At 51.1% G+C, this 23378-nt stretch overlaps 1 protein-coding gene and 1 non-coding gene across 5 annotated transcripts in view; both read right to left on the bottom strand.

Annotated features, from left to right (window-relative positions):
* RAP1GAP2 (RAP1 GTPase activating protein 2) overlaps positions 1 to 23378 on the bottom strand; it is a 172485-nt gene that overhangs the window by 98872 nt on the left and 50235 nt on the right. The window contains exon 1 of one of the 4 annotated variants that reach the window (XM_081805541.1): positions 5988 to 6134. The exons of the other annotated variants lie outside the window; for them this stretch is intronic. Within the exon in view, the coding sequence (XP_081661667.1) occupies positions 5988 to 6094 (107 nt within the window). The 5' untranslated portion in view covers positions 6095 to 6134. Of the gene's footprint in view, positions 1 to 5987; positions 6135 to 23378 lie in introns of those variants that run through there. 4 annotated transcript variants of the gene reach the window in all.
* On the bottom strand, positions 2177 to 2279 carry LOC115937708 (U6 spliceosomal RNA). Its single transcript, XR_004072949.1, has one exon. It is a non-coding gene; the product is annotated as a U6 spliceosomal RNA (small nuclear RNA).

The raw sequence follows: 23378 nt of genomic DNA, 5'->3' as shown, positions 1-23378 counted from the left end.
GCTGAGCCTGGACCCTCACCATGTATAGGTTCCCTAACACGCAGGGGCAGGAAAGGAGTCGAAAGAGTAATAACGGCACTCCACGTGTGCACGTCCTCAGTTGTATTTCTCTCCAAATTTCTTCCAAGAAAGAGAAAAGGGAAGAATTCCCCAACCCCACACAAGAAAAGGACAGCTTGAAATCTGTGGCAGAGGGCACTGCAGTATTAAGAGGACCTCGGGGGAACAGGCAGTGGGCATATTTTTTCTGGGGAGTCAGTGAGTTTCATGTGCACCCATTCATTCATGCAGCAAATATTTACTAAGCACCTCCTGTTCCGGGCAATGGGGGACCCAGGAGTGAAAAAGGCAAAGTCCCTGCTCTTAGCTCACATTCTAGGGGTGGGAACGGTCAGTAAATTGTTTATTACATAAGCCAGGTAATATCAGTTAATGATAAGTGCCATGGAGGTAATAAATCAGGGTAAAGTAATAATGGCTGGAGTGAGCTGCTCCGATTGGATGGCCAGGGGAGTCCTTTTAGAAGAGATGACATCTGAGCTGACACCCAACAATGAGGAAGCACCGCTCAATTAAGTCACCATAAACAGCACATGTAAAGGGCCTGGGGCAGGAACAAGGTTGGCATGTTCCAGAAAGAGAAGGGCCTTTGCAGCAGAAATACAATGACCACAGTGAGTGAGAGGCAAAGTGGAAGTAAGGTCAGAGAACGAGGCAGGCCCAGCTTCAGAGTCTGGACTTCATTTAAATTATAATGGAAAGCCTACGGAGAGATTTCTACACTGAAGAGACTTGATTTTACTTGAATTTCTAAAACTCCACTCTGGCCACCAAGAGAAGAATGGATAAGGAGGACAAGAAGCAGGGACACCAAACAGGAGATGAAAACAGGGTTCCAAAGGAATCAAAAAACCTCATTTCTGCCTCAAATTCTCTCCCTGAACTCTATGAGTCTAACTTCTCAGGTGCTCAGTGAGGCTTAAAATGGGAAGCTGGCTAAAGGGAGATGTTTGTTCTTTAAACCAACGACAGCCAACCGGATGGCATTCAAACATCAGACAAGAGAGGGTAAGTAACAGGCCCTTCCACAAAGGGCAGGACCCAGCCACCTCTGAAGAAGAGAACAAGCAGCCATCTGCTCCAGGGCCAGGGAGTAGATCAGCTCCCGCCGTGTGCCCCTTCCAGCCTTGGGACTCTGGGACTCCAAGGCTAGGATTCCTGCACACTCCACAGGCTCAGGCCCCCAATCCAGCCAGCTCGTAGGCCTGTCACATGCTCTCCCATGGCAGAATGCAAGTATCCTCTATGACACTAGCCTTCAAACTCCAAGGACAAATCAATCAACTGCCAACATCACAAAAACAGACAATCAAATAAACCCCAATGCAAGGTCTTGCCCAAAAAACAAACAAACCCAAATGTGATAGAGCCTCTAAAACTAAATACCGACTTACAATAGCATAGGGGACTGCAGAACATGTTAAATGACACCAGGAAATGTCATCCACAAAATCCTGACTATGGGCAACTCCCCAAGATGATCAAGTTTCTCCAATAAAGAAATTATAATGAAAAAAGAAAGTTGGAGGAGAAAACTCATAAGGTGACATATCACCAATTACACTGGACTTTTTGAATCCTGACTCAAAAAAAAATTTGAGGGGCGCCTGGGTGGCTCAGCCAGTTAAGCACCTGCCTTTGGCTCAGGTCAAGATCCCAGGGTCCTGGGATCAAGCCCCACATTGGGGCTCCCTGCTCAGCCTGCTTCTCCCCCACCTTTGCCCCTCCCCCACCCATCCTCCCCCCACACACACTCACACGTGCTCTCTCTCTCAAATAAATAAAATCTTTAAAAAAATTTTTGAAAAACTTATGAGACAATTAGGGGAATGTGAACACTAATTAAATATGATATTAAGAAATTACTGTTAATTCAGGGATAATGGTAGTGTTAATATTTTCTTAGAAGAATTCTTTAAGATGTATACTGAAATCTTTAAGAATGAAATGATATCATGTCTGGGATTTACTTCAAAATAATCTTGTGGGGGAGTGGGTTGGTAAATAAATGAAACAAGATTGGCCATGAGTTGATAATGGCTCAAACTGGGTATCATATTACACTATTCTCGCTACTTTTGTGCATGTGTGAAAATTTCCACAATAGAAAGTCTAAAAAAAAAAAAAAAAGCTAGGGATGAACTTTTTCTTGCGCAGGGGCCATGCTAATCTTCTCTGTATCGTTTGGATTTTAGTATATGTGCTGCCGAAGCAAGCACGGGATGAACTTTTTCTAATAACCCACTAGACATTATACCCCACAACAGAGGGATCAGATTCATTAGATTCACTCTTCTGCCCCCCAGAGCCTGCCATGAGGGGTTTGCTGAATAATGAGTGAATTCATATTTTCCTCCTCACAAACCACATGGTGGGAGTTGTCTTAAAATAACTACCCCCTGTAAGAAGTAGATGTCTTTTCAGTTATGCTAACTGACCTCTCTCCAGTTCAGATTGTCACTCTCAAGGCCACACAACTTCATCCACACCATTTGGAACATACATATTTTGATTGTTTCTCTGCCTCAATCCTTCCCACCAGAGGTACCTGTTTTCCACCTCAGAGGAAAGCATGCCCCCCCCCACCCGTCCACTTCTACCATGACCAAGGTGATGCTCTGGATCTTGCCCCAATCTGCCACAACTACAAGAAAGCAGGGTCTGAAAATCAAAGCACTTGAAAGGAGTTTCCCACTACAGTGGTCTCCAAAATGCCATCTGCAAGGAAGGCTTCATTCAGGTGCCTCCTTGGAACCATGCTCCAATCAATCCCCCCTTGCAAACACACCATTGTTTTTGCAGGAACCCAGGTGGTGGAGTCACTGGAAGATGGTCAGAAAGAGGTAGAACCTCCGGGTCATCCCACAACTCCCACACAGAGTCGTCAAGTAAACGCTGACGAGCACCACAGCCGCTTCTCCGGGAGGCAAACCGCGGCTGGAGCTTTCGGCATAGTTCTCAGGACCTACCAGCAGTGACCTGCAGTCTTCTGGTTCTGGGCCCATTTGAGATACCTGTGTCATTACCAGCCTCCCTGGCACACCTGCCTCCCCCTATATGCAATATACTTCTAAGGAGCCCGGGGAGGGCAGGAAGATGACAAGGACCCTGGGGCCATCACTGCGAAGCCACACAGGACCACTTCATCCCTTAAGGCCAACAGCCAGGAGTGTTATCTGCATAAGCCTGTCAATTAAAGGTGCTGGGAAGATTGATGGATGGCTCAGGCCTTCTGGGAAGGATGAAGAAGGGGTCTGAGTCCGCCATGATGAGGACGGGGAGGAAGCAGAGACTTAGCACGCTGAACACCCAGCCTGGGGTCTGGGGAGCACATTAGAGAGGCTGGGAGCTGCAGCCTGCTCTAGCCCACCACCGCCGCCCCCCCCCCCGCCCCGTCCACCCCCCCCAACCCCCATGGCTGGTGCCCAGAGGGCAAGGGTCAATAGTGAGCACTGCATTTCAGAAGCTTAAAGACAAAGAAACTCCAGATTACAGCAAGGAAAGCAAAGGTCATTTAGCACCAACATGAGATCAATCCCTCTCTCTCCTTGGGTAAGTTAAATCTGTGGCCAAAGCAATCAGGATAACAGAAGCAATAGCAGAATAGGACGAAGGCAGGGGCTGGGAGGGCCTCAATGTCTGCTGCATTGCAGGGAAGGGCACAGTGCATCCAGGAGGAAGGATAAGATGCCATGAGCCATGGGCACCTTCACCTTCCTGCCCTGTCCCCTGTCCAGTCCTTCCCTGTGCCTCACTGCACCTGGCTGCCTCCTGGGCAGGCTGTCACCACCAGACATCTTACCCTGCTTTCCAGGAGCACAAGCCCATAGAAAGGCGAATGGGAACACTTCTGTCCAAACCCCTTCACCCTCATGTGGCACTTCACACCTCTCAGATGCATCTTCACCCACAATATCTCACTTCGGCCTTTTGTATGGACACAGAAACAGGCTCAGGGAGATTACACTGATACTACCACATCATAGTCAACGGATAAGCCAGGACTGTGCAGGAACCTTCCACCCCACCATACACTCTATTCTCAGAAACAGGAACTGGTCTGAGGCAGCTGCCTGTCTATCAAGCACATCATCCTTCTCATTCCTCAAAACAGGCGCCGGTTGTCTCAGAACAGCCATCCCCTATCCCTCTGACTTTAGAGGGTTGGCTTAGTCATCCCCCCCCTACAGATAAAATGCTGAAGGACAGGGAATGGAAGAGAATCAAAGTCTAGGGGGAAATGGGGCCCAGACCTGGAGCACTGGGCTCCAGAGTCCTGCTGGTAGCTTTTCCTGCTAGACAGGTTTGTCCCCAGCATCAGCCATTCCCTACATCACTTGCAGGATTTCTGCCACATTCTATACCATCTGTACTATTACTATTTCTATTAAATGGACTCATTCTTGTGACTTAATACATTTAAAGTGAGGTTTTATATCACCACCACAAAATGGAAAACCAGTACCACTGACCCTAACTAGGAGAGAATCCTAAAAATAAATAGCACAGAAACAACCTAAATTGTAGGCAGGCACTGTTCCCCACTTAAAGGCCCAGAGCCAGAGGTCTGTTTTCTCTTTGTTATGAAAGAAAGATTAGCAAGTGTTAAAAAGGTGTTAAAGCCAGACTAGCACCAACCTGAAACTTTCCCCTTGAAGAAATCACATGCATTAGTAGAGAACTGAAAAGGGAAGAACCTTCTCACTAGGTGACTCAATGTTATTTCATGCTTAACCACCTGAAGTCATTTCACCGGCTAGTCACCTTAGCTATGGGAAACATCGAATCAGACTGCATCATAGGAAGAGGGACAAGAGGGATGGGGGACAGCCACACCACAGAGGCAACCCATGCCAGCTTCTCAAAGTGCTCTAATCCACTGCCCACCACTCCCCCCCCATCAGGCACACCCAGCTTCTGGGCAAGCCCAGGGGTCACCTATCACCACCCAGGTATCTCTGGCTCCACTGCCCTTGACTTAGCCCTTGTCTAATGCAGAGCACAGCACTAACCACTGCAAACTCCTCTGGAAATCAGGATCCAGCAGGGCCCCTGGAGTCACCCCAAATCCTTGCAACATCTCTGTGGACAGTTGGCTCTGATGAACCCCAGTTGCTAGGCAGCTTTGGGCTCAGGAACCCTGGCAGAGGAGTGTGTGCCAGCCTGTGTGAGCAGCTCCCTTGGGTCTTGTGGACATCAAGCCTGCAGCAAGGGACTGGAGCCCAGGAAGCTGCCCCAGAAGCTCCTTTGCCAGCCCCAAACCCCCACCTCTTTACCCCACAGGTCATCCAGGGTATCTCTGAAATAGCTGGAGAGAACGATTTCCAACATCCAGGAGCAAACAATTAGTAGAGTAAACCCAAGAAAGGTGAAGATGCAAAGAGAAAAAAAATCCAAAGAAGGAGGGAGGGGGCTGTCAAGCCACCTCCAAACTTGCTCCTTGCCTGCCCACACTGTGCACAAGGCAAGCAGATCCCGGCCTGGCGGGCACCTCGCGGGCTCAGCCAAGTTGCAGAGAAGCAAATAGCATCTCCGGCGCATTGGGCCACTCGGGCTGAGCCAGGGGCTGTCACCCGGGTCGGATCAATGCTACCCGTGCTGCAGGCTTCAGGAAGGGCGCTGCGATGGGCAAATGGGAACGAAATGGGCAAATGGGAATGGGGACGAAACACTTAGTGCCCCTCTGTTGCTGATGGATCCCGAAGGGCCCTCCCAGCCACCCTCAGACCCAGCCAAAGTCCTGCCTCGGCTTTCTCCCAACAGCCGGTGTCCGGGGCGAAGCTCCTGAGTCGCTCCCCAACGCGTGGAGCGGAGGTTTTTCCCAACCAACTCGGGGCCAAAGGCTTTTTGGAAAAGTCTATCTCAAAGAAAGCGGGGATTTAGCATGAGAGTGGAGGGAAGGGGGAGGCGGCACTGCCAGGCTTTACCTTTTCTCTTTATTCTGTTTTCGGGATTTGTGCAGGAGTCCGATGAGCACCACCGCGGCGCGGATCCCTGCCTTTCGGCAATGCATCCTCCCCGAGGGTTGGGACATAGCGAGGCCGCCGGCGGTGCCCGGCCGCGCCCTCGCCCGCCCGCAGCGCGCCCCCGTCGGCCCGGCTCCGCGCGCTCCGCGCCGCCCGCTCCCAGCCCCTGCGCCCCGGCCCCCGGCCGCCCGCCTCTCATGGGCCCCGCCCCGCCTAGGTGCGCCCCGGGGGTCAGGTGACCGGGCGCTCACTTCCCGGCGACCTTCAGCGTCTCCTCGGAGCCCGCCGGGCGGCCGGCGCCCGCTCCCCCAGCGCAGGCATTTCCAAGGCTCGCTCCGGGTGCGGCCCGGACGGGCGGCTCCGGGTCTCGGGCTCCGACGCGCCGCCCGCGCCGGGACCCCGCCCCGGCCCCGCCTCCCGTGCCCCGACCCGGGCACCCCGGCTGCGGGCGGTTCAGGCGGCCCGCTGGCGCTCAGCGCCCCGGGGGGCTCGGCGCCGCGTTCGCCCTCTGCTTGGCTCCCGGGCTCCCTCCCTTCCCCTCTGGGCGGGCCGCCCCCCCCCCCCCCCCCCCGCCTTCTCTCGCCGCTCCCTCTCCGTCCCCTCCTCTGCGCTCCCCCGCCCCCGCCTCCGCTGGCGGGGCCCCGGGCTCCCTCCCCAGGCAAAGGCGGCTGACGCGCTCTCCCAGCCCGGCCCGCCGGGATACTTCTCCAATGCTGTCACTGTCTTTAAAACACAGGGAGAAAAAACATGCACCGAGACGAAACGCGCGTCCTCAGTCCGTGCGAAACTGCCTGCGTACACGGGCACCGCCGCGGGATCTCCCCCGGCCCAGGGCCAGGCGGTTAGAGAGGGCACCCCGCGCCCAGCGCCCGCCCTCCCCGGCCTGAGGTTCCCTGGCGTTTTGACTCAGCGGGATGCTACCTCCTCCCTTTCCCCAAGTCCGGGGAGGGGCGGTCCTGCGAGGCTGGAGGGGGCTACTCGAGCATTGGCGCCTACCTGGGCTGGGGTCAGTCCCCGGTTAACCTTTGTTTCCCCTGCCCTGGAAGTCTGACACAACTCGGGGTCAGTGATCAATTTCACTGAGGCTACACCTCTGCCTGGCATCCCGGGTTGCCAGGGAGACGAAGGGGCGCCCCCACCCCACCAGCACCTAGCGCCCGATTGCCGCGGACTTTCTCTTGCATACCCCACGCAAGCTTCATCTTCACTTCAGAACCGAAAGACAGAAGGTCACTGGCCAGCTCGTAGGGAAAGGGCCGCGGCTGAATCCCTGATATGGGCAGCCCCACTCCCTCACTTCCATCTGCTGCCAGTAAGCCTAGCCCCTCTCACCACCATCACCACCACCACCACCACCCCCCGCCCCCCACGTCCACACTGGCTTTGCTTCTCCTTCCCCCAGAGAAGGGACTTGGGCAGAGGGCTGGAGGGAATTAAAATAAGCCAATTAGTCCATCTTCCGAAACAGCCCTTTGGGGCCATAAAGGTCCCTGAGGCAATTTGCCTTGTTGTGGGTTTTGTTGTTTTGTTTTTGTTTTTAATATAGTCTGGTGTTCATGCAAGCACAGAGAATCATGCAGGGGAGGGGACCTGCCAGAGAGGGACAGGGCTGGAAATGAATTCCAGGGCCTGAGGCCTCAACCCTGCCTCTCCAGTGGGCAGAGTTTCTAGCAGGCACTGGAGTTGGGGTGGAGAGGAGAGAACCCCAGGTGGTGCCAAAATGTGTCTGCTTTATTTATGAAGCATCCATTAGCAATGGCCCAGGCCCTCCTGGGCCTGCCTGGGTGGTGGGAGATCACAGAGAGAGCCATGGACATCTATTTATAGCCAGAGAGTGAGTGACCCAGGCCCCACCCTGGGATTGTGGCTAGGCCTGCTGCAAGGAGTACACCAGTAGGGACCTGCGAATCAGTCTGGAAAAAAGAATGGGGAAAGGAGTGTCCTCAGTGGGGAGGAGGGCAGGGCACAAGCACAAGCAGCCCAGGGCTTTTGCCTCTGGCAGAACACAGAACTGGACTATTCAGCTAGAGGACATGGAGGGTGGTGGGGGCACTGGCCATAGGTCTAGCCCAGCATGAGGTGTATTCTATCCACCCATACACAGAAGAAAGCTGCGTCTCAGTGCAAGGCCTGACCCCTTCCCAGGGGAGTGAATATGGGTGGCTCCAGCCCATCGCCCACCGCCTGGGAGGTATTTCAGGTCAAGTGCATCAGTGGGCAAGAGGGCACAGGAATGAAGGCAAAAAATCTTTCCACCAAGCAGGTTAACCTTCTTGTTCTACGGTTCCAGGCACTCTCAGTACCTCTACGACCACAATGTTTCCAGCCCCAACATGGCTGAAAACACAAGGTTGTCCCTAAAAGACCAAAACCTGATCTGATTCCTGAGGCCCTAGAGGTAGAAGTTTGCTGGGGGTGAGGAAGCCCTTCCTTCTGCCCATACCCCACACCAAAACACCAAAGCATAACAAGCTGGCCAGTGACCATCTGAAGTGAAGATGAAGCTTGCGTGGAGTATGCAGGAGAAAGGGAAGAATTATCATGGGGTGTGTGCCACAATGGGGCGCCAGGTGCTGGTGGGGTGGGGGCACCCCTCCACCTCCCTGGCATAAGGCAGAGCATACAACGGCCATCTATGCTAGACCTCCCCATTCCACCAACTTTATTAAATACTTTGTGCAGAGAGACTGGGATAAGTGAGAAATAGACCACCTTCGCCCAAAACAAACAGTGCTAACACACATGAAACCATGGGATCAATCCCATTCCAGGCTACCTTGTGCAGTGTGACCCGGCCACCATTCCCCAAAATTAGGCCATTCACATACCCCCTTCACCATTTTTTGGCTTAACATACCCTGTCATTTATTTATTATTTTCCCTTAATTAAATCAACTCACTCTTTTACTTAATTTAAAAAGAAAACATTACCACCCTAAATGAAAATCTTTTATCGCTTGCCATTCATACTATGAAAACAAATACAAACTTATTAAACTAGCTCAATACTATTGCCTGACAAAGGCTCTGAGCTTAAAACGACTCCGTTAAAAGAGAAAAATAGGCAAGTATGAGGTGTTAGCCACACACTGCACCAAAGACACGGTCCTTAAAGAAATCACAAAGTTTGAAAGAGAATCGAAAGGGAACACTTTTCACATTCATGACCCAACAGAGAAGGCTGGACACATCCAGACCAGAGCGAGGGAGGTCAGGGAGGACTGCAGAAAAGGGGTCTCCCGATCTGCACCGCCAGCAGCTCACAGGACCTCAAAGGTCTGTTCCAGCCCACCCCCGCCCCACCCCCAAGCCTGCAGTCCCCAAGAACAAAGTGCCAGGCAGCTGCCAACCTGGGTCTCTGCCCCAGTCGGGGGAAACCCAAAGGCTGAGGGGGCCTGGATGGAGTGGGGGGAGGGCACGACAGGGAAGTTAATCATGAACAGAGGGCAGACAGCTGCACAGCCCATTCCTAAGGGGCCAGTGGGGTGAGACAGACAGACACGCATGCTTGGTCCTAAAGAAAAGGGCCTTCTGTGCCTGGGAACCCGCTCCAGGAGACACATCCGTGCGAAACTGGGACTCGGCCCGGCTGCCAGCGCCCAGGTTTCAGAGAGAGACGGGGTGCAAGCTCTCCCTCCCCTCCCCTCCCGTCCCCTCTCCACCTCCAGCTTGGGTGCCTCCATGCCTCTGCAAAATGAGGCTTGGCTAGGATTGGGAGTAGATGCGCAGCAAAGAAGGGCTTTGGAGCCAGCAGGGCGGGGCCTTTTAGGAAAACCAGACTTCTTTCCGATGCCTTGCCCCTCCCCTTCTGCCGGGGACAGCGTCCCCGACCGCCCTATGGATCGCACCACCTTGGACCTGCTCAGGCCAGCACCGCCACTCTCTTATGTCTTTGGGGCACCCGCGTATGTACAGCAGCCCCGAGCCTCTGAAGCCTCTGTCACTCTCACTGCCGCAGAGCACTCACACCTGTGCTCCTTGGGCAACCGGACGTCATTCATTCGTGGCAGGTTCATCGGCGCCCCCTGCTGGGCCTCGTTACAGCTGCGTCTCTGGGATACCAGCACAGGAAGAAGAGAAGAAAGAGGAAAGGGGAGCGGGAGGGGATGCTGAGGAGGGAAAGAGAGAGAAGGGAAAGGCTGGGAAGGTTTGAGGTGTGGAAGCCATTTATATTTTGTTTTGTTTTTAAGTAGGTTCCACGTCCAGCCCCCAACACGGGGCTTGAACTCCCGACCCTCAGATCAAGTCCTGAGCCGCAATCAAGAGTCAGATGCTTGACTGAGCCCCCCATGTGCCCCACGATTTCTACTTTGAAAATAGAGGTGCAGGAGGGGTCTTTGTCAACACCCAACACATTGACTCTCCTCCCAGCTCCTAACGTCCCCTCTCGGAGCCCACCAGCAGCCCCCAAGAGGGCCCATCCCACAACAGGGTCCTTCAGTGACAGCAACAGTCATGTCCAGACCCAGCTGGGAGGCCGCAAAGGCAAGCCTCGGGAGCCCTGGCACAGCCGTACTTTCCCTGGAGCCACACATTTCATACTAAACAGTGGATCTGCCTAGAAACTGGCTCAGATTTTGGAAACGGATCTTGGTGACTTGTGTGGCATTTTCAAGCTTCAGGGAAAGGAAACCATGCCTGAGGAAACCCACAGATCCCACTCAGTGGCAAGGATCCAGCCCTCGGGCTGCAAATCATTTGGTACCCAGAGCTTGCCATGCATGATGTCAATCAGGACTTGGCTGATTTTCTGCTCGGGGGTAACAAAAACGGGGGTAGAAGGAGGAAGAAAGGAGTTCTTGATCTATTCCTGGGTTACTGAAGGTATTTAAAATACTTCTTTTTGGCTCATTTAGGGAATTTGAACCCATGAATCTAAGTGGCATGACTCTAGTTTTTCCCACAGTAGAAATATTCAAAAGCACTCTTCCGTGTGTGACATTTTGCTTGCAGGCCACCCAGGGGTCCCTCCAGAGACTCAGGAACAGAGGAGGCTGAGGACTGGGTGGCCTGCAGCACACTCCTCTCACCCCCGGGATCCCTGGCCCCCATGTCACAGATCACCAAGCTTTACCAGCTGTGTCTACCCTGAAGGCACTTCCACTCCCGGGCTTCCTGGGGCTGAGTGGAAAAGCGAGGAGGAAAGCTGTCCTTCCATAATATTAGCAACATTGCTTAGCAACATCTTTCCAAGCAAGAACCAGCAGACGCTCCAAAATCCTATTCTGTTTGGATCTACAAAGAACAGAATGGTTTCTTATAAATGTATTATTTATATACTATGTTATACATCCAGTCACGCCTTCTGTCTCTAGCTTCCTTCAGAAATGACGTATTACGCCTGAGATTTCCAGACAACTAGAGCTCTGAGTAGCAAAACTTTTTGTTTGCCGGCTTGCTTTTAGTGTAATAACCTTGGCTGAAAATTTCCCTAAAAGTCTTACACATTTTCGTTTTTTTTAAAGGCAGGTTTAACATAACCTTTTCTTGGTGACTCGGAGACATTATGATCAATACTACCCTTTGGGCTGCACTAAAACTCAGTTACAAACAGGCCGCTGAGCTGAGGACCCATTTGTCCCTATAATTAGTGACCCCAAACAGCTGTGGCACAAAGCTACCACAGGGAGGGAATAAAAACTAAAAGACAAACCTAGGTTAGAGTCCCATCTCCAACTTTTACTATCTGTGTGGCCTTGGGCTAGAAATTTAACCTCTCTGAGCCTCAAGTTTTGTCATCTGTAAAATGTGGAGAATAGTACCACCATGAGCACACACGGTCCACACAAAGACTAGTATGAAAACGTTCACAAAAAAAAAAAGAAAACGTTCACAGCTTTACTCAAAATGGACAGTCTAGGGGCGCCTGGCTGGCAACGCCTGATCTCTGGATTGTGAGTCTGAGTCCCACACTGGGTGTAGAGATTACTTAAAAATAAACAAATAAAGAGGGCACATTCTGCATGGAGCACTGGGTGTTATGCACAAACAATGAATCATGGAACACTTTAAAAAATAAATAAATAAAAAATAAAAATAAATAAAAATAAAAGGAAAAATTAAAAAAAAAAAAAAGAGTCTGCCTTCGGCTCAGGTCATGATCCCAGGGTCCTGGGATCGAGCCCCACATCGGGCTCCCTGCTCAGTGGGAGCCTGCTTCTCCCTCTCCCACTCCCCCTGCTTGTGCACTCTCCCTCGCTGTATCTCTGTCAAATAAATAAAATCTTTAAAAATTAAAAAAAAAATAAACAAAATGGACAGTCCATAAACAAACTGTGGAATATCCATACCACGGAATACTACTTGGTAATAAAAAGGAACAAAATACCAAGACATGCAACAACATGTGGCGGAGTGGGCTGGGGGAGGTCTAGCTGACTCAGGAACGAACAGCACAGCATTGATAACTGTTGGGTGCATGATTCTATTTACTGTGTATGTACTTGACATTTTCCGTAATCAGAAGTAAAAGTGGGAAGGAAAGGTGAACAGATTATCTCAGGAAGTAAATGATGATTTTTATTGTTGTCTTTGTATTTTTCTACTATATACAAATTTATAAGGACTCCATTTTGGTTTTCCAATTAAAAATTGGATATTGTCAAATTTTTAAATGAGGATGCCTGTGACAGCCCTGACAAGTACTCTTTCAGGGGCCTCTCTCGCTGCGCTGTTTTGAATCCTTGCTCAGGGACTGTTCACCAGGAAACCAAATAGCTGAGCTTGGCAAAAGTGAGAGGAAGCACTGAGGGGTGCTGTGAGCCTCACTTTAGGACCTCTCCTAGGCTCCCCTTTCTGCTCCTGACTTGTACATATTTGCCATATGCGTGCACGGGGGCAGGGATGGGATGCCAAGCAGAGGGTCCTAGCTGGCAACAGACCAGGTAGGAGCACTGAGTTCACCTCCGAGTCAACACCAGGAGGATCGCTGTGTGGACCGCAGACAGCTCCTGAGCCTGGTCAACCAGAAAACTCAGGTTCGGGCCCCTGGTCTACCTGATTCCTGATAAATCTTAATTTGTTTTCTGTTGTCTGAACTAATCTCTTGCTTCTCTGGGATGGATACTCGTTTCTAGAGGAAATTGCCCCTATGGGTGGAGGTAATCAAAGCTTTTCGGCTCCACCGAGAGGTGTTTCCTTCACAAGGGACTCTGGACTGGGACTCTCTGATGTGTTAATAGCTCTTTCCCACTCTGACATTAAGTCCTCTTAGCCTCAAAGACAAACACAAAGCTTACCTTCTGTGTTGACATAGACTCCCTGGGCTTTGAGCTTCGCCCCACTGGGCCCAGCCCTGAGACTCCTGCCGAGCAGCTGTCTGAGCTTTGCAGGCTTTCTACCAGACAGGCTTTCAGGGGCCCTTCCGTGCTTTCCATTAGGAAAGTCCTTCCAGCTGTCTAGCCTGGATTACTCCTGCTGTAACCTCAGCTCTTTTGGTAAGCAACTCCCCTCCACCCTTAGGGAAAACCCCATTTAGTTCCCACCATCTTAACCTCCCCCAAGTCCCAGAGCTGTGCAGGGTCCGTGTTCCTTTTACCCAAGGCTCCAAACTCTTTGCTTCCATCCATTTTCTCCCCTGCCCCAGCCCCCTTCACTCGGTCACAAGGCAGGATCAGGGACCGCATGGGTCCAAAATGATGGGTTGCAGCTAATAACTAAAGGACCAAAGTCTCCCAATTCGTCCCTTCTTCTTAATAGATTAGAGCAGTTTCAAGGTTATGGGGAGCCAGGCTCAGGCACCAGCTTTGTGTGAACACCATCCGTCAAATCTGTCACAGCAGGGGACAGGTCAGGGTGTCCTAAGATAGTCTCCAGAAAAAGCCAGCTGTGACCTTCACGTGGCCCCATGTCAGTTACGAGAATCACTCTCTTCACCATGCTGGGAAAGCAGGGATCTGGAGCAGAGACAGTTGCAACCCACCCCGCCCCGCAGTGGGATGCCCCAGAATAAACAGAGGCGGGACAATGGATTGACGGTGTAATGTAACCCAAGGATCCAATGGGGAAATCAACTGAGCTGCTTTCTCGGCTGTTGATCGGTCCCAAAAGAATGCCCTCCCCAGAGAGGCCTTCACTGAGCACTTACCTAGAGTACATCCCCTCGGTTACAGGGCACCTAGCTTGTTTTGTTTTGTTTGGTTGATTTGTCTGTTCACCTGTTGTCTGGTCTTTCTGTCCCAGTGGCATATAAACCCCCCAGGGGCAGACACCATAGACATCTCAGACATCACCACCATTTCCCTCCACCCCACCCTGCACCCAGAATGGCATCTGACACACTCCAACGCTCGGTAAACATTATTGGAAGGGAGGAAGGAGGGAAGCAGGGAGGAAAGGAGTAAGAAGGAAGTAAGGAAGGGTACCCCTCCAGGAGGACCCTATGTCCTGGAGTCTGAGCTTCCTTGGCCCCAGATCTTTAGGCTTTTGACTTGACAGAACAGTTTTGGCTGGCTGTAGGGTAAGGCAGAGCACTAAGGTCCCAGGGCTGGAAAACTACCCTCCTCCCCTCACAGGTGGAAAGACTCAGACGGGGCGGCTGAAAGCATGAGTTCTTAGGGCCCTGCTGGTGCAGCTGGTGCAGCCCGGTGAGTCTAGCAACTGCAAGGCAGCCACTCCAGCTCCATGGTTTCTTTTGGAGTGCCTGAAAGCCACCCCAGCTTTAAACAACCCTAGGGAGGAGAGGGCTCCAAAAATACCGTATCTCCTGCCAAGCCTAGAGGGAGTTTTTCTAAGTATTTTTAGAAAAATAAGAGTGTAACTGCAGCGAAGGTGCAACTGTCTTAGGTGGTCCCAAATCTGGTTCATCCGACACCAGCCACCTCCACCATGAGGTCTAAGTTCAAGCCCAGTGAGATCAAAGTCGTATACCCGTGGCACACCAGGGGGGATGTGGGTGCCACATCTGTCTGCCCTGGCCCCAGAGATCAGCCCCCTGGGGCTGTCTCCGAGAAAGGCTGGTGATGACATGGCCAAGGCAGCCGGTGATTGGAAGGGCCCGAGGATGACAGTGAAACTGACCGTTCAGAACAGACAGGCCCAGACTGAAGTGGGACCTTCTGCCTCTGCCCTGATTATCAAATCAAAGCCCTCAAAGAACCGCCAAGAGACGGAAAGAAGTAGAAAAACATGAAGCACGGTGGAAATATCACTTTCAATGAGACTGTCAACATTGCCCGACAGATGCGGCACCCATCTTTAGCCAGAGAACTCTCTGGAACCACTGAAGAGACCCCAGGGACTGCCCAGTCTGTGGGCTGCAACGTTGACGTCACCACCCTCCTGACCTCACAGATGACGTCAACAGTGGTGCCGTGAGATGCTCTGCTAGGTAAGAACGGCAAAGGAAAATATCTCAATACGGGATCATTTGACAACCCCCCCCAAAAAAAATAAATATGATGAAAATCAAGCAAGGTTATTACGTTTCAGCTAGCTGGACACTGTTGCCTGCCCAAGGCCCTGAGTCTAGACCCACTGTCTCTATTAATAAGAAAGATCAGCAAATGTTACAGAGATGTTAAAGACATATTAGCACCTAACTGAGATTTCCTCCTTGAGGTTGTGAGGAGCACCAAAAGAGATCCGAAAAGTGAATGGCTTTCTCTCTGGTGACCAGTGTCAGGCAATGCTGTGTACCACCTAATGACACTTTTCCCAGTTCCAACTTTGGAATCACTGCACCAGCCCATGCATTTCCACCTTCTTCCTCTCCTCACATGGAGCTCGGACAAGGAGCGAAGGGCTCAGATGGTCCCCCGTGGAGAAATCACCCCACCCATCCTGAGGTGTCCATGGCCTGGTGTAGGTCACCATCCCAGCTGTACAGGAACAGCTCTGAGGGCAGGCGTTGCTCATCCTAAGCAGCCTGGGTGGCTCAGTCGGCTAAGCGTCTGCCTTCGGCACAGGCCATGATCCCGGGGTCCTGGGATCCAGCCCTGAGGTGGGCTCCCTACTCAGTGGAGAGCCTGCTTCTCCAGCTCCCTCTGCCCCTCCCCACACCCTCCACTCATGCTTACTCATTCACTCTGTCTCTCAAATAAATAAATAAATAAAATCTTTTAAAAATATATATCCTCACCATTTGCTGGATGGGTAAACTAAGACCCAGAGAGGTTAACGCTTCTATTCAGGATCACATAGCTACTAAGAAAGCAGAGCTGGGACCCAGCCACAAATGATCCCCATAGATATTGATTCCCACAAAATCCAAAATGAAGAGTACTGGAGGCTCCAGGAGAGGAGGTGATGACTGGGCCAGAGGCTCCCCAAGCCTGTCACCAGATTTCTGCCTGCTCAGTACCCAGGCCCCTCTTGGTTGAAAAACCTTGATTTTCCCTTGGGAAGGACTCTGACACCACCGTTGTTTTTTGTGACTTGGGTGGGGCTGTCCTTCTCTCAACCTACCCAACCTGAACTCTCAGGTGGGTACCATGGGACAGGCCTGACCAATCCATGTATTCCATTCACTAGGCCACAGTGATTGCTTCGGGGATGGGCACGTTAACCTGGCTGGTCCAGAGTGAACGCCTGACTCTCTGCTGGCACCACAGGAAGAAACAGCTTACTACCCCCTGGAGTTTCCAATGTCGGCAGCTACGCTGGGAGACTTGCCTGTGAATGAAGTGAATGCAGAGGAAACCAGAGCCAAACAGACTGTCTAACATTTCCTGACCCACCTGGATCCAGCCATTCTCGAAGCCAAGTTTTCATAAACGTATCCATCACAAGAGCTTTTTTGGATTTCTTTTTCCTTTCGATGTTTTTCTTTTTTTCCTTAAGCCAATCTCAATTAGATGAGTAGCCTATTAATGCAGATCTCTACCCAATGGGTAAGGACACACACGAGGGGGCAAAATAACAGCTTTAGGCAAGTAAGAAGGCCACATCGATGACTCCCTCACCCAGGGAAGCACCCCCGAGGTGGACCATGGAGAAGACTTCCCGGGAGGAACCCCTGAAACTGCTTCTCAAACACAACGGACCTCGATGCACCAACCCGCCCAATGAGCGACAGGTTTGGGGACAGTTCGCAGAGAGTCCTCGACCCTACCCAGGGGAAAGCAGATGGCATGATTCTGATGCTGAGGATAAAACAGGAATTTCTCTCTTCCTCTCTGCTGTCAGCATGCAGGTCACTCATTTCATCTTTCTTCAATAAAATCAAGGACTATTCAAGGGAAGTGTTTAAAAAAGGAGGGAGGGGGAACATTCAGACAAATCCAAAATGTGGGACATTCTATAGAACCACTTTGCCAGCTCTGCTGTTCTGTATGTAAGGGGACTGAAGAGGTATGACGACCAAGTGCAGGGAGTGGGCGCTAACAAGAAGTCAGTAATATCTACCACACAGTCCATATCCAAACTTAGAACAACTGGAAACATTTAGATACAGATCAGATATTAAATTATATTATTAAATTAATATTAATTCGCTTACATGTGATAATAGTATTGCGGTTACATCAGAGAATGGTATTATTTCAGGGAGTTTGGGATCGAGCCCCGCGTCAGGCTCCCTGCTCAGTGGGATGTCTGCTTCTCCCTCTTCCAGTGCCCCTCCCCTCCCCACTCATGCTCGCTCTCCCTCTCTCTTAATCTCTCAAATAAATAAAAACCTATAATTAAAAAAAAATTAAGATGAGGGCTGAAGGGGCACCTGGGTGGCTTAGTCGTTAAGCGTCTGCCTTCGGCTCAGGTCATGATCCCAGGATCCTGGGATCAAGCCCCGCATTGGGCTCCCTGCTCCGTGGGAAGCCTGCTTCTCCCTCTGCCTGTGCTCCTTCCCCTTGCTCGTTCTCTCTCTCTCTCACTTGCTCTGTCAAATAAATAAAATCTAAAAATATATATATATATGTTCATATTATATAGGAATATATATAGGAGCACTGGAAAGAACCTCATAAGTGGATTTAAGAAGGAGGTGACAGGGCGGACCTGTAGTAAGAGCAAATCTTCCCACCATATATATTTTTATGTCAATTTGGTTTTTGAACCAAATACATGTAAATACATCTACTATTCAAAAGAAATTATAAATAAATAATTAAATAGCACCAGTCACGATAACCACAATACTTTAGAAAGCATCGTGGAAACACTTAGCTATAGTCATAAAAACAGAGGTCATCCTCAGGAATATATATCCCAAGGAAATAAGTTCTGCACATGCAAGAAACTACATTCACCAAAACGGGTGTTCCATTGGTATTTCTGGGCATGGAAAATTTGAAGCAACCTAAATACCCACTAATATGGGATCAGTTCCTTTATTTATGCCCTTGAGACAAGGCTGCTGGGTGGTCGTGGGCCGCCTCCCTCAGTTTGCTCCTCCACACCCGTCCCAAACACGGGTCTCAGGACAATGACAACTGAGTGCAGGTGACCAACCTTCAGGGGATGAGAATGGTGGACAGCACAGGTGAAAGCCACTGACGCTCAGGGTTTCCGGTGGGAGCCTCACACCCCATGTGCCCAAGCACAGTCCGTGGCCATCATGAAAGCTACAAGTCCCACGTCCACCCTCCAAACTCCAGTTCGGTACATCTGGGGCAAAGCCCAGGAATCTGAATTTTAACAGGTACCCCAGGTGGTCGGTCCCCTTTGATAACCACTGGCCTATGTCAAGGCAAATTTGGAAATAATTTCCGTTAGGGAGAAAAGATTAATTACAGGAGCTTTTTGCTGCACTTTTCTTGTTTTCTTTTCCTTCTTTTATTTATTTTTTAAGTAGGCTCCACACCCAACGTGGGGTTTGAACTCACGACTCAGATTAAGAGTTGCACGCTCTACCCACTGAGCCAGCCAGGCGCTTTCTCATATTTTCTTTAACATCGTGTGATGTTATCTTTCCAGTAACTACAAAGACCTGCACATGTGGATGATTTTTGTATATAAGCACAAGCACAGGAAGCTGAGGTCTTCTGGAAGCAAACATCTCAGTCCTGTTTTCCAGCAGACCAGAAAGCCCTATATATTCTACTAATGATACATTACCATTCTATTGCTGTTATTAACATCAATTAATTACTAATGTAAGTATAAGCATTATTAATTATTAATAAATGTTATTATAACTAGCAATTTCATTGCATTCACCACGTGTACTGTTAGAAGCTCTTTACACTTGTCGACTCAATTAATCCTCATGACAATCTGTGTGATATTACTGCTAATACTCCCATTTTACAGACATAAAAGCTGAGAGACAGAAAGGTGAAGCAATTTGCCCAGGGTCTCAGATAAGGTACAGAGCTGGACTCCCCACCGGGCAGGAGGCTTTAAGAAACCAAGCTTTCTGGGGCACCTGGGTGGCTCAGTCCTTAAGCGTCTGCCTTCAGCTCAGGTCATGATCCCGGGGTCCTGGGATCGAGCCCCACATCGGGCTCCCTGCTGGGCAGGAAGCCTGCTTCTCCCTCTCCCTCTGCCCCTGCTTGTGTTCCTTCTCTCACTGTCTCTCTGTCAAATAAATAAATAAAAATCTTAAAAAAAAGAAAGAAAGAAACCAAGCTCTTAAGCACTGTGCTCACCCAACAGCCTTAATCCTGCCAGATGGGCCAGGAGGTCAACACCAGATTGCGGCCAGGTCAGTCTCCCTGAGAAATCATTCAAAGGGCACGGCCTAAGCGTGGGGTGGGGGATGCTTTATTTCTGTCGCCCAAAATGACCTTTTCCTAGTAGTCTCTATGGTGAGCTCTTCTGCTGTTTCATGCCATCTGTTTTACTGTCCAGTTCTCCCTTCTTGGGTCAAGCCCAGGTTCCCACCGCCAGGGGTGACATGAGGCCAGTGCCACTTGCTGGAGTGCTCCAGGTGAGCTGGGCGAGGCACCGGGAGGTGGGCCCGAGGGGTCCTGGAGTGAGGGGTCCCCAAATGGGGACCTGCTGATGGGGGTCACTACCCAAGCTCTGGCCTTTCCCTGCATGGAGAACTGAAGCCCCGAGAAGGAAGGGTAAGCACAGAGATTTAAAAAAAAAAAAAAAAAGTGCCTTCCTGACCCTAACTCACCACGCCCTCCCTCTGAGCTACATCAGGAAAGCAAGTAATTAAGAAAGGAACCCACTGCACCAGGGAGCAATGGGAGGGGGAGGAGCAGAGACTGAGAGCAAGCAAGACAGAGGAGCAAAGAGAGATGGGTAAGACACAGATCCCCAGAAATGGGGAGGGAACAGTCACCAACAGAGAAGATGAGCAAAGAAACACCGAAAACGACACAGCAGAGGGAGCGCAAGTCAGGAAATCGTCATCTGCTCTTCTGGCCCTGGCCAGGGCTCCCTCATGCGTGGATCTCATGGCCCCAGAGAGCAAGAGCACACATCCCAGGTTACGAACCTGAGCTCAAGACACCTGTTCTCCCATCTGCCCTCCTGGCCGCCCGGGCAGCAGGCCGTCTGTGCTAGCAGCGCCACCTGCTGACGCACGGGAGAACTGTGTGTTCGCATCCTGCCCACCAGGCAGGGGGCAAGCCTGACAGGTCTTAACCCATTCCCCACCCTCCTTCTGCATCTTCGCACCTGCCAAGCCTGTTCCCGCCTCAACACATATGTTCTGTTCCCGCTGCCTGGAATGCTCCTGGTGGCTGGCTCCTTCTCTTCCTTTGGGTCTTCACTCAAATGTCACTTCTAGGGAGGGGTTATTCTGGACACCCCAAAGTATCCACTGGGCGTGCCCCCTGGGTTCTTTATTATGTTCCTGTCTGCCTCCCTCATCAGAAAGTACCATGAGGCTCGTCTGGATCTTAACAGTCTACTTGGGTATGACTTGGCTCCATATTCACTCAGCTGAGCTACCCTGAGCTCAAGAACCCAACTTTAAACTCCACAGGGATGACCCACGAGCTCCTCAAACTCACCCTGTCCAAGGCCAAAGTCGTCATCTTCCCCTGAAAACTGGGCTTCCTTCCTGCACTCCCAGCTCAGTGACTCACATGACAACTCTGCAAATCTTTTAGGCATGAAACTCCAGCTTCTACAGGACCCCTCCTCTCACACGGACCGGACGTGGACCAGACACCTCCTCTGAAGATGCCCCCACACACGACCCTGGCCAGGTCCCTCCCCTCCAGCCCCAGTCCCTGCCTCCAGTTTCCTCAGGAGCAAGTGTCCTCACCTCCCAGATCCAGCCCAGGACTGTGAAAGCTGCCTTCCCAGGGGCTCCCTCCCCCACTCACCCAGGGCACCCATCCCCTCCTCAGGACCACATTGGAGACCCTCCCTGAGCACACCCCACACTCGCCTCAGTACCTGACTCACTGTTTCTCAAACAGCTCCATACGTTTGCCCATCCCATGCCTTTGCCCTTGTGCCCGGAAATGCCCCCTACAACTCCCCCCTCCCCGGGGGATTCCTTTTCAACCTTCAAATGCTTCCTCCTTCAGGAAGCATTCCCTGATTCCACGAGGAAGAATTCACTGCTTCTCCCACATCTCTACCGGCATTGACTCACACTTTGCAGTTGGCTGTTAAACGTCTGTCACCCACACACCGTGAGCTCCTTGAGCACAGGGACCAGCCCTGAATCACCTAACCACTCTCAGTGTCTTCAGTAACAGCTATGGTCATGAGCAGTAAGGACTGTGCTAAGCACTTTTCATGTGAGTTCATTTAACCCTCAAATATCCCTATGACGTAGGGACTCTCATTATCTTCACTTTCCAGATGGGAAAACAGAAGCTCAGAGAGGTTCGGGGGTTTATCCAAAGAATGTCATTATTGAATGACAAAACCAGGATCCCCAGCACCCAAATCAGTGCCTGGCACAAAGTAGGTGCCCAGTGAATATTCATTAGCTAAACAAACAGCTCTCTTTCTCCCTCATCAGACCTCAGTGCTGTTCACAAAGGCATGAACACCCTGTGTTCTTGCTTTCTCTGTGCCAATTCTGACCCAGTTCTATCAGCTGAGTTTCTCCTCTTCTCTCCCTCTTCCCCCTCCTGTCCAAACGGCGAGCCAAAAATGACCCTGCCATGTCAAGTGAGAGAAACACTAGTGACAAACCTATGTTTCAAGGGCATGATAAGTTTGTAGGTAAAACTAGGCTCTGTACAGAGGCATCCCCTTCAGAACCCCCACAGGCATCTACACCTACCTCCTCTTCCTCTTCTCTAGCCGAGCCTCCTTACTTCTGCTCAGTATACAGAATTTGCAACCCATACACGGTTTCCCATTCAACTGTGTCGTTTTCCCACTGTTTAATCAGTAATCGCTCTAGTTAGTAGTGCTTTGTCCTCTCTCCAACGCCTTATTTATTACACAGCCACTCAGGAACATGGCTGCCTCTTCTGACCTTGACTCAATGCGTATGTGAGCTGTGAGTCCCGGACAGCTAACCCAAGGGGGAGCATGCGAGGCACAGTCATCCCACATTATTCTGTACGCTCAAGGCCCACCACAGCCGATGCAATGGCACCTACTCCGTACTCACAGGTGACTAAAAGATCAAGAAAAAGATAAAGGCAAAATGGCTTTTTAACTGAATTAGCATCCCAACAGTTATCCTGTCTCAGACACAAATTCTTGAACCCATACCATTTGGGAGGCAGGACATGCTGACGTCGCTGGGGCCCCACGACAAAGCCTGGGTCCCAGTTCACTCCGAGGAACTTGGGCCCCAGGCTGGAAGACCAAAATGCATAAGGCAGAGTTGTCTGACATATGTTCTCTGAACAAAGCCGCCCCAGATCCACAAGGCTGGAAACTAACTTGGTCCCAAGGGAAAGAGGGAGTGCATCCAACCCTCTGGCTGATGGGGCTTCCACAACAGCACCTAGAAGTCCTGGGATCAGGTGTGAAGACAGAAAGTGCCAGAGGTCAGGTATCAGGAAGCCTGCTCCAACCCCATCCTTCATCCGCACAACACCCAACACTCTGGAGCAGGGCACATCACCCCTGTTTACTGCACTTCTCGCTCTACCAAGAGATTTTCTATACACCTGCACCTCATACCCCTGGGATGGAGGCAGCAACCATCCCCTCCCAATCTGAATCCCTCCATTACTCCAGGTGTCCCTCGAGCCTCAGTGGGACCAGCAGCATCGATGTGTGTCTGTGGGAGTGGAGAGCACCATCCTATCCTTCCATGCCTGGACCTGTGTCTGAGCGTGACACTGGGTCTGCCTTTGGGCCTGTGCTCAGAATTATGTATGATCAAGAACAGGGGAGGGGCACCTGGGTGGCTCAGTTGGTTAAGCGACTGCCTTCAGCTCAGGTCATGATCCCAGGGTCCTGGGATCGAGTCCCGCATCGGGCTCCCTGCTCTGCGGGGAGCCTGCTTCTCCCTCTCCCACTCCCCCTGCTTGTGTTCCCTCTCTCGCTGTGTCTCTCTCTGTCAAATAAATAAATAAAATCTTTAAAAAAAAA

The sequence above is a fragment of the Leptonychotes weddellii genome, chromosome 15 (genome assembly GCF_054177405.1).
Source record: "Leptonychotes weddellii isolate Sample4059 chromosome 15, ASM5417740v2, whole genome shotgun sequence".
NCBI lineage: Eukaryota > Metazoa > Chordata > Mammalia > Carnivora > Phocidae > Leptonychotes > Leptonychotes weddellii.
The sequence above is the reverse complement of the archived record's forward strand: the minus strand, read 5'-3'. Positions and strand labels throughout refer to the sequence as shown.